The 10,751-nt window shown below is 31.3% G+C and overlaps 3 protein-coding genes across 4 annotated transcripts; 2 read left to right on the forward strand and 1 right to left on the reverse strand.

Moving 5' to 3' along the window:
• Positions 1 to 54: 54 nt before the first annotated feature.
• Positions 55 to 984, forward strand: blp (mitochondrial import inner membrane translocase subunit Tim16). Its single transcript, XM_033350445.2, has one exon. It carries the CDS (start codon positions 422 to 424, stop codon positions 821 to 823), a length of 402 nt encoding a protein of 133 aa, XP_033206336.1. The 5' UTR covers positions 55 to 421; the 3' UTR covers positions 824 to 984.
• On the reverse strand, positions 973 to 4,294 carry Exd2 (Exonuclease 3'-5' domain-containing 2). Of its 2 annotated transcripts, none has more exons than XM_033350437.2 (7): positions 3,563 to 4,294; positions 3,020 to 3,161; positions 2,643 to 2,942; positions 2,439 to 2,563; positions 1,968 to 2,368; positions 1,507 to 1,880; positions 973 to 1,442 (listed from the first exon to the last, which is right to left on the reverse strand). In XM_033350437.2, exons 1-7 carry the CDS (start codon positions 3,796 to 3,798, stop codon positions 1,242 to 1,244), a joined length of 1,779 nt encoding a protein of 592 aa, XP_033206328.1. In that variant the 5' UTR covers positions 3,799 to 4,294; the 3' UTR covers positions 973 to 1,241. The 2 variants fall into 2 exon arrangements, with proteins under 2 accessions (XP_033206328.1, XP_033206329.1); XM_033350438.2 differs by having other exon boundaries at positions 2,643 to 2,908; positions 3,563 to 3,704.
• Positions 4,295 to 4,709: 415 nt separating this feature from the next.
• Positions 4,710 to 10,727, forward strand: Pi4KIIalpha (phosphatidylinositol 4-kinase II alpha). Its single transcript, XM_033350425.2, has 10 exons — positions 4,710 to 5,475; positions 5,549 to 5,667; positions 5,773 to 6,265; positions 6,344 to 6,609; positions 6,700 to 6,839; positions 8,220 to 8,489; positions 8,560 to 8,880; positions 9,171 to 9,423; positions 9,767 to 10,038; positions 10,378 to 10,727. Exons 1-10 carry the CDS (start codon positions 5,187 to 5,189, stop codon positions 10,637 to 10,639), a joined length of 2,685 nt encoding a protein of 894 aa, XP_033206316.2. The 5' UTR covers positions 4,710 to 5,186; the 3' UTR covers positions 10,640 to 10,727.
• The last annotated feature ends 24 nt before the right edge of the window (positions 10,728 to 10,751 follow it).

Here is a 10,751-nt window from a genome sequence, read left to right on the forward strand (position 1 = left end):
GATGTTCCTTTAATCCCTCATAACCTCACACGTCCTCTAAAAACGAAAACAGCCTATCTATCTAATATATATTGCATCTTTGTGTAAAGTTAGCATTCTACAAATTTGTTTGATACTGTAATATAGACATCATTTTTTAAATTAGAAACTTCATATACAGACAATCAGTAATATTAGAGTAATATATGTATTTCTATATAGTACATGTGCGTTTTAAAATGGTGCAATACGAGTATGAGACGTGCAACGAATAAGTTATATAAAGAAACCATCGTAAAAATTTGAAAACAGTGATATTACTATTTGAATATCATAAAAAACGAATTTTGTTTAGTATAAATATTTTCTGAAAGCTAAACCGCAAAAGAAAAATATACTGCAAATTGTTTTGACAACTATTTTCAATAAGAGGGAAGAGGTTATGGCAAAACACTTAGTACAAATAATTATAATGGGTACACAAGTCGTTGTTAAAGCATTTACACGTGCATTACGACAAGAAATTGCAGCAAGTCAAGCTGCTGCACATAAAACAGGTGGTGGAGCAAGAGGTACTCAACACGTCGCAGCCAATTACAAGACTGGTATTTCTTTGGAAGAAGCACTACAAATATTGAATGTTGAACGTGTGGATGAAGTAGAAGCTATTGAACGTAACTATAAGCATCTTATGGAAGTTAATGATAGATCAAAAGGTGGTTCTTTTTATATTCAGTCAAAAATTGTACGTGCTAAAGAACGTATTGACGAAGAACTAAAAACTATGAAGACTCCTCCCCCAAACAGTAATTCTATACAACAAAATGTTTCAAAAAAACTGTAATACTAGAAATTTAATTGATATACTTTTGAAGTCTGTATATATAAATGTAATGACACTTTAGTCACCAATAAATAATATGGAACATCTATCGACAAAATTGATATACTTATGTCTTAGTATTGGTTAAAATGTTGAAATAAAATAAAACGTTATTTAAAGTATCATAAGTCTCTGTTTTTTACAAATTAAAGGTTTTTACAAATTACAACCAATCTTATTCATCAAAGTAAGGTAGAAAAGGAAAAACGTTATCGATTCTTATGTACATGTGTGTAGATCTAAATATATAAATAATATGTATGTACATGTATATATATATAAATATATGCACATAACCAGAGATACAAATTTATGTAACAGTCTTTTAATACAAGTACTCGCTCTTATACGAGTCCTTTAGGTACATAATATTTAAAATTCAGTATGCCAAACCAGCTACCTTTGCATCTTCTGGTTTAATTCTGTTTTGTGATTGATGAATAATTAATCTTTCTTGATTGTGATGAACAGACCATAGATTTGGTAGATACTTTGGCTTCATAGTCAGAAGAAAATGTTCCCTCCACATACGTTCCAATTCTACTAAACCGCCTTCCTTTTTATGAAAATATTGAACAACCTGAAAAATAAAATTTGTAATATTTTTATAGAACAAAAGAACATCTATCATTCATTAATGATACCTTTAAACCATGAGGTTGGCATTTAGGTTGATCAGGATTGGGTATTGATATTGTGTTCTCTAATTTTTTGTTTAATACATCAAGCAGAATTGGTGTAACTTGTTTCTCATTTGTACATTCTAAAATATAATGTTCTAAATCTTTACGTCGTGCATCAGGCAAAGTTGTTCTTTCTCTTAAAGCTTTAACAGCTGAATGTAACTTCCTTGAATTATCTACATTTTTATTACGTATATGTGTCAATGGGCCAACTAAAGGTGCGTCGCACATGTCTGCTAGCTTTCTTCTGAGCTGCAGATCATGATAATTGCTAATTTCATGACAAGATGGACATAATAATAATATATCGTGAGATTGATGTGCTTTCATCACCACTAGAAAATATTTGGAAATTTATTAATAACGCATTTTACTATATGTGGAGTTTAAATAAAATTTTATTTAAAAGAAATTTAACTTACATGGAAAATATTTACGATATTCTCGAGGTACAACGTTTTTTCTAATAAACTTATCTGATGTTCCACAAACCACACACTGATTGATTTTAATTTGTGTGTAATACTGTCCAACCTGTCCCAAAGCTCGCCCAGAAGGTTCAAATTTTAACCTGACGGTAAGTGGTTCCTTTTCAATTACTTCTCCTAATCCTTTTGTAAGATACCATTCTGCTTTTTTACGATCACATGTACATAATATTTCTCCATCTGGTGCTTGTAAGTAACAATTATGATATAATGGTTTATTTCTTGTAGGTACATTATTTTTACGTATAGTGTTATTATTTGCTTTGTAATTTCTGGTATTCTTGCCAAAATGATTATTTTCTGTAATAGTTGTGTGTTCATGTTGAGCCTTGAACCTGGAATTCAAAATATTTTTAATATTTGATATTTATAAAATAAATGTTTTTAATATATTAAACATATTACCTCGTATCAATTACATCATTAGGTACACAATGAAAATGCATATTTAGATTTTTATTACACATACTTTTTATATAATTTTTTAAGATTTCCCACAATGAATACTTCTCTTTCATTTTCTGCGTAATCTATAAAATATGAAATAAGTTATTAGATATATTTTTCTGTAATGAAATTATTTAAAATGCATTAGAGATTATATTTTACTTGGTCATAAATAAGAACAGATGCAATTGCATCACAAGCAGCATATGCTACTTGCTCGTCAGTAAGAGTGCCAGCATCCCAATTGCCGCACCTAATTTCTATCAATTTATCCATTTCCAAGCCTAAATATTGCAAACTCATTGCAGCTAAACTTTGTGGACTTGGTAGCTTCACTCGTGCTGCTAATGTCCTTAAATCAATTGTACTGCTAACTCTACACCCATAATCTGCTAATATCTTCTGTCCATCCTCATATGAAGCAACTCCTACTTTAAGAATATCTTTATTAGCTAGTAAATCCTAAAAAAATGTTTGTCATATTATTTACATAACCATTTAATTTACATATTGATTTAAATTTGTGAAATATTACATACTTTCAATTTTTGAGGAATATATCCAATTTTGCCAATGCGAAAAAGGCCACATACTCCATTAAATGTAGCAAGTTGAAGCAAAGAAACAGATCCTTCATTGACCCATTCACAATCAAAACCCAGCACATCATTAGACAAGTTGCTTTAACACAAAAGATATTTATTCCAAGATAAACAAATGAATAATAATAATGACGATGTTTAAAATTACATTTCTATACTTTTAATTATGTATTGTCATAAAATGTATGAAAATCCTAATTATATACTTAGGACCATTACCAAACAAAAATTTATTATTGTAAAAAGATATATGTATGATTAAAATATATGAATATACTCTAAAATTCTTAAATAGCAGGAACTTATTGAAGGATAACAAGTAAGTAATTAAAAAAATATATATCAATATAAATAACGTTCTAAAAGTCCATAGTTAGGTATACAAGAAAAAATGTAAATAGAGCACTAGTGTATACTTTCTATATATAGCATTTAGAATATGTAATTTAATATTAAGATAAAAACAATTGTACAACTTACCAATGAATACGTTGAATAGCATAATCACATTTTTCTGGAGTATCAGCTAAAATGATTTTGTCCAATGTGATTTTAAGATCTTTCTTCTTATTATCACTTTGCTTACAGCTTTTACTGTTTATACATTGACAGAGATGTCTAACACTTTGAAAGACATTTTTGTGATATTTGGAGGCCAAAAGTACAAGGCCCACAGTTACGCATACGAGAAACATGTTGCCCCTTACAGGATGCATTAATTGCACAGATAAACTTTTATTTTTTAGAAAATTAGAATTAAAATTTCGTATGTACAATTTATTTTCCCTCCTTTATGTATATTTGTGTATGTATGTACATATATATATACACATATGTAAATGTATATATGTGTATGTAAACACATATATAACTTTTTTAAGATATAAATATTTACATTGATAATTGGTAATTAAATACTTTAAATAAATTATGTTAATTAAATTTGTTATCTAATTGAGCTATAAGAATTATAAATCATGACGACCGGTAGAGGAATAACGATAAAGATGAAAAGTTTCGCGTAATCAATGCACGAATTATTGAATTATACAAAATAATTAAGTAAGTACGCAAAAGGCACATCACGATCTTAATTATGAAAGAGTAAGTTAATAACTGGACAAGGTTCAAGGGAAACCGAAGCTACCAGAGCACCGGCTCACGTAAGTACACGGATACGAGTATCACACACGACTATTATTCTAACGTTATCTTCCTTGTTTATATTTCGATAGACCGTTCTATATACTGATTGGTTGATGTGACTTTCTAGACAATTTTTGTGATGAATTCTATGTATATATTATGTTTTATAATTTTATCCGTTAACATCGTTTATTATATAAACTAAAAATAAAATGAGATTTTATAAATAACATCATACATTTTTAAGAATTTTAATTGTATCTACAAAATTTAAGTTTTTTCTATTCATCTTTAAAGAAACTTTTCAGTTTCATACTTTTCAACTTCATGGTATGTGTATATAAATAAAATGTATTAACAAAGTGTAATATTTATTCAAAATTATATGGCAACTTTATTATTATTCACTATATCTGATTTAAAAGAAAAATACGATTAATTAATCAATTAATTATAAAATACGATTAATTATATTCACTTTGTGTAGACAAATTTATGTAGACAGAATATGACGAATATATCTATATAATTAAAGATGTATTTTCTGTATAAATGGAAAGCTATAATTTATATCTACATGCGAACATATACAACAGTATAGAAAAAATTAAGTATGGCGTTAATCCTATCAGCTGATATCGTCTGCTGGAATGACGAGTCGTAGATATTAATTAGTTACACAGTGCTCCCCTAAGCATCATAAACATATGCCTTTATTCTATGGCTATTCTCATAAGTTAATAAATTCATAATAATTCAGAGTTGTTATTTTAATGACGCAATGATTGCTTTAAAATTTGTAATAGCGAAAATACTTGTTAAACACGAGTTCGATCGTTTGCATCATTGACAGGTGGGAAAGGAATATGGGGAAATAGATAGGATTATTTGTGCAAACGATTTTTTAAACAAACGGGTGATAAAAGGATCTGCCAAATAACTAGCAGATTCGGTTGTAATGAGCGACTCCGAACAGCGGCAATTACACGTGCCTTATCGAGAATATCATAGCCAGAACAATACTAATACTTCTGCCTTAGTGGAAACTGATGCATTGGTAGATCTTTCAATCACATCTAACAATTGTTTGCCAGTAAATGAGTGTTCAGAACTAATACCAGACGTTGAATTTGTTCCCAATCTGAGCAACGAACAAACCATAGCCATTGATTCCCCTGGGATGGACCGGGAGAGTCAGCCTCTCCTTGGTCGACTGGAGCTGGATGTCACCTTTAATCGTTTCCCTGGTTTGTTAATATCTATTCTAATAGATTTATCTTCTAATTCTTTATCTCTAGTCAAATCTGTTATATCTTATAGATGATCCACAATTCTCTGAGTTAGTATGGCAGGCTGAATTGGCAATAGACAATGGAATCTCCCCCGAAAGGATATACCAAGGTTCTAGTGGCAGTTACTTTGTAAAAAATCCCACAGGGGTAAGGTATAACTTCATTTTATATTTAAAAATTACAATCTATTTAATAATATCAACCATTTAAAATCATAATTTTATAACAATAACAAGACATTTTGTCTTATAGAAAATAATAGGTGTTTTTAAGCCAAAGGATGAAGAACCTTATGGAAGATTAAATCCAAAATGGACAAAATGGATGCACAAACTTTGTTGCCCGTGTTGTTTTGGGAGAAGTTGTTTAATTCCAAATCAAGGATACCTCAGTGAGGCGGGTGCAAGTTTAGTTGACCGTAAATTGGGTCTGGGTATAGTTCCAAATACTAGAGTAGTCAAACTTGTCAGTAAAACATTTAACTACCCACGCTTAGACCGTCAAAAAGCTCGTATGAAGCAAGCTATCATGGACCAGTTTCCTACAGTGGGATCTCATTTCAATCGTATTGGTTTGCCGCCGAAAGTTGGTTCTTTTCAAGTTTTCGTAGATGGTTACAAGGATGCTGATTACTGGTTGAGGCGATGGGAAAATGAACCTCTATCACCACGTCTTAGTAGAGAATTTCAACTTCAATTCGAACGCTTAGTTATTTTGGACTATATAATTAGAAATACTGACAGAGGTATTTAACATTTCGTAAGATTTTTTTATTTTTATATTTAAAGCTAAACTATTAAATGACACACTGACTTTTTTTAAGGTAATGATAACTGGTTAATTAAATACGATAATAGTAAAGGAAAAAACGGATCAGAACAGGGTGAAGTAAAAATAGCCGCTATAGATAATGGTTTGGCTTTTCCTTTTAAACATCCCGATTCATGGCGTGCTTATCCGTATCACTGGGCATGGTTAAGTCAAGCGAAACAACCATTTAGCGATGTAACGCGAGAACTTGTATTACCACAACTTTCGGATCAAAATTTTGTACAAGATCTTTGTGACGATTTATATCAATTATTTAAAGTAAGTCGTATAAAATGGCGATTATTTTATATAAATATATATAGTATTCTACAATCATAACTCTACAGTAAAACACATTTATTCTTATAGCAAGATAAAGGTTTCGATCGACCTCATTTTGATAAACAAATGAGCGTAATGCGCGGTCAAATCTTGAACTTACAACAAGCTTTAAAGGATGCCAAAAGCCCTGTGCAGTTGGTACAAATGCCTGCTGTGATCGTTGAAAAGTATTTTACATATTTTTTATAAGTTACAAGAAGATATATAAATAAAATTTGATCTTACCAATGTTATTTTACAGGGCCAAGGGAAACGGAGCACCAAGACTATTCTCGTTCTCTGATACATTTACACAGCGCTTCCAGAATAAAAGCCCTTTCTTCTCTTGGTGTTAAAAAGATCTTGAATGCTTGAAAAATAGCATTAGCCCTGTGTCAACTGAGAAGAATTATTCGATGCATTACAAATATCGCATCTTATTATTTGTGCTGTCTCTCTTAATTTTATCACGCATTACTACCTCTTTTTTCAAACGCTAGTTTCTAATCTACGGTCTGCGTAGATTTATCGACAATTACATTTAATTTATCTTGTGTTTATACCATTTTCTTTTAATTCGACTATATTAATTCGAATCATAGTATGATTATATTGTATACAGTAAATATATATAATGTTAACACAATGTTTTTCGATATGCTTCGTGGAAATGTGAGACAAATGATAAAACGAATGCAGGCACTGTTTTACGACTACGCATATACATGACATCCCCTTAAAATGAAACGTGATCAATTACACGTAATTGCATTGTATGTTTTCTATGTCTTCCATGTACTATTGTCTTAAAAACACATCGATTTACATGCATTTTCGCTAGATACTGTCGAAAAGGAACATTTATCTAATCTTAAAAATTAACTGTGATCTAAAATAGCAAAAAGACATATTCTTATTGTTTAAAATAAACATTCTACATATTCATATTATATTTTTATCCGATACGTACGAGAAAATAAATTTTCTATTAGTAGCTAAGACAGAAATTTCCATTACAGTTATTATTAGTAAATCATTTCGGTCTATAAAATATCAACAAATATTTTTGTTCTTACCATTGCTATGATTTGAGTATACAAATCGATCATCGACACAATCGATTTTATCATTGGCTTTATTTTGTTTCCATTTAAATAACGATGACATAACAGTAACTTCGAAGTTTGCCTCTCCAAATTGTATGTCACTAAAGTCATAAAACGGAATGTAGAGATTCGTGTTCGCAGCTGCACTTTTATTGTTTTATATTGTTATACTTTATATATTACGAATCTTTTGAGAATCTAAATTTATTGACTATAAACACGTCTTTCTATCTTATTCATAAAAAGGGAAATAGTTTTTGATTGTTATTATTATATGTAATAATATTAAGTACAAAATGGAAGTAGTGGAGATACAGAATACAAAGAAGCAGTTTCAACTGCCGTGCCAGAAACCAGCAGAATGCCCCTGTGACATTAAAGTAACGAACCCACTAATTTTTCTATTATAATTTCCGACTGATAAACTGGGTGATTTAATATCGTGCATATCTAGTGCACAAGGAAATACGTGCAACCGTCTCGAGCAAAGTCATTCGCTCCGGTGAGAACGTATAAGCCTCCTTCGAAATTATTCGAAAATAATACCACATATCACTTATCATATTTAAACGTGGATCATGCGGAAATGCGACGCAGCCGATCTCAACCTATCCGACCCAAACCTGCTCTCACTAAATCCGATGCTCGATTTCTCGGTGAAACGACTAATCAATTGAGTTACAAACACATTGGGAGTATTCCTAAAACAAAACCAATCATACCCAGGCAAAGGTAACGAGTTTAAAGAATTGAAACGAATGAAATTAAGAAATCTGTTAGATGTCATTCTCTGATGTGTTAGGCCGATGATCGGATCTGGTCGAATGGAGTCTGTTACCACAATTCGTCAGGATTACCCGCGTAAATACGTGGACAAACCAGAAATTATAATACCTTGTGGGAACATTCGTTTAAGTTCCGGCAAGCTGGATGCTAGTACCACAGCGAAACTTTCTTATGCGGACCCAGGCTGTACGGAACCGACATTGAACTTCAAACCCATAGCGATTTACTATCCACCTAGTGAACCGATTCTTACTGATACTACACAGAAGTTAAGTTATCAACCTGTTCACATTCCAGAAAGAGATACGTACTCCTGGCAGCAGAAACCAATCTACCAGTATATATGTATTATATTTGAATACCACAGGGGAAAGATATGAAAGTCATACTTTTTGTGTCTTACAAGGGAGGACTTTTACTAAAATACAACATTATAGTATTTACTAAAATATAATATGCTGTCAACTAGTCTTATGTTACTAAACTTGTTTCCTTATTTTTGTACTAAACATCTGTTTTACTACCTCCTTAGACATCTCAAAAATATTGATTGCCATAATTAAACCCTGTGGCTTATTCGATTTAAATAGATAAACCAAAGGGATGTTTTTACTATAACGTTTATAGAGCTCCAGATGTTGCTATGTGCGGAAAGACAACGTACACTGAAAGTTTCTTAAAGAACGAAGAGCCATGCATGGAGAAACCTGTACGGCCGACTGCTGCCAATGTCTTTCCTATCGGTGGTGAATTTCGCTCGGATACTATTTATAAACAAAGCTATTTGCAATCGGCTATCGTTGAACGAGTGGAACCTGTTATTCCTTGCAATGCTATCTCGAAACCTGATGGCAAAATTTCAACAGATACAACAAGCAAAGTAAATGTATTTCTGTAACATCTGAAGACATCACATCAAAAAGAAGACAATTCCAATATTTAAATTATATTTATTGGAAAAGAAAGAAAGTTATAGATTACATACTTACAGCTTTCATATTCAGAAGTTCAAAAATTTATTACTACAAATATTAGTTGACTACTAATTTATAGTATATATCAAAAAATGCTTTGATTTTGAGTTAGTTTATTTAAATTGCTGAAAAATGAAATTGTCTCTTTATTCTAACAACCCTTAATTTACTAATAGCATTTGCCATCATCTCTTCCTGTGCATCTCTTATTACTACTCTTTGTTTCCTTCTATATTAATTTTCCTACAGTTGAGTTACCTACCGGTCCAAAGCGAAAGACGTTTGCCGATATTACCTCGAAGCAGAAACATGATAGGCGATGGTCTAATGCAATCCGAAACTACCAACCGTTGCGATTTTGTGGAAAAAATTACGTTACGACCGGATCTCATTATTCCATGTGATAATCTTCGAAGCCCAGATACACCTATTGACGACAGGACTACAACGAAACTATCTTACGCGAAACCTGGGCCAATAGAATGGGTTAAAAGCTTTAAACCTGTCGTTCAGTATCAGAGGTAGATCAGACATTTCTTATTAGCCAAGCATATTGGGTTGTTGTATACACTTTCGCTCCAAAGTTAAAGGATATTTATTACATTCATTCTAAAATTGAAAGAAGTTTAACAAAAAAGAAACAACTTCGTGGTCGCAAACAACTTAATAAGTTCTTTTTTCTTTATAAAAGGGACATAATGCTATATGCACATAGATGAATGTTATAAATTGTAATTGTCATTAATTATATATGTATTCTTAGCGAACAGATCTTATCCAGCAACCTAATACTATAACAAATTGCGCAATAATTCCTTGACCAACTTGACTAACCAACATACTTTTTACTAAACTGTTAGATCTGAAAAAATTGAATATGACACTATAAACAAACTATCGTATCAGTCTTGGACTCCACTTCCCAAGGAACATATACCATGGGCATCTAAAGAAAAATATCAACCACCTTTAGACCCTATGTGTGCTGATACTATTTACCAAGTCAGTTATCCCGCACCCGGATATTACGAAGATACTTGTATGCCAGCTGATTGCGAATGTTTGGATTTCAAATACGATAATCTCCCGGCACAAATATGTGAAACTGTGACGTGTGAATGAAATACGAACAAAAATAATTGTAATCTGAGTAACAAAACTTCTGTATAACTTCTCTATTTTCCCATATATAAATTTCTATCGTATATTATAATAAATATTTAGAGGAAAAAAT

This window comes from Bombus vancouverensis, chromosome 15 (genome assembly GCF_051014615.1).
Source record: "Bombus vancouverensis nearcticus chromosome 15, iyBomVanc1_principal, whole genome shotgun sequence".
In the NCBI taxonomy this organism is placed as follows: Eukaryota; Metazoa; Arthropoda; class Insecta; order Hymenoptera; family Apidae; genus Bombus; species Bombus vancouverensis.

Bases quoted from the DNA above. Each gene is read 5' to 3' on its own strand.
- blp (XM_033350445.2), top strand. From the start codon at position 422: ATGGCAAAACACTTAGTACAAATAATTATAATGGGTACACAAGTCGTT.
- Exd2 (XM_033350437.2), bottom strand. From the start codon at position 3,798: ATGCATCCTGTAAGGGGCAACATGTTTCTCGTATGCGTAACTGTGGGC. The intron at 2,564-2,642 runs GTAAAATATAAT...CATATTTTATAG, and splicing joins CTGTTCTTATTTATGACCAA to ATTACGCAGAAAATGAAAGA. The intron at 2,369-2,438 runs GTAATATGTTTA...TTTGAATTCCAG, and splicing joins AATGATGTAATTGATACGAG to GTTCAAGGCTCAACATGAAC.
- Pi4KIIalpha (XM_033350425.2), top strand. From the start codon at position 5,187: ATGAGCGACTCCGAACAGCGGCAATTACACGTGCCTTATCGAGAATAT. The intron at 6,610-6,699 runs GTAAGTCGTATA...TTATTCTTATAG, and splicing joins ATTTATATCAATTATTTAAA to CAAGATAAAGGTTTCGATCG. The intron at 10,039-10,377 runs GTAGATCAGACA...CTAAACTGTTAG, and splicing joins CCTGTCGTTCAGTATCAGAG to ATCTGAAAAAATTGAATATG.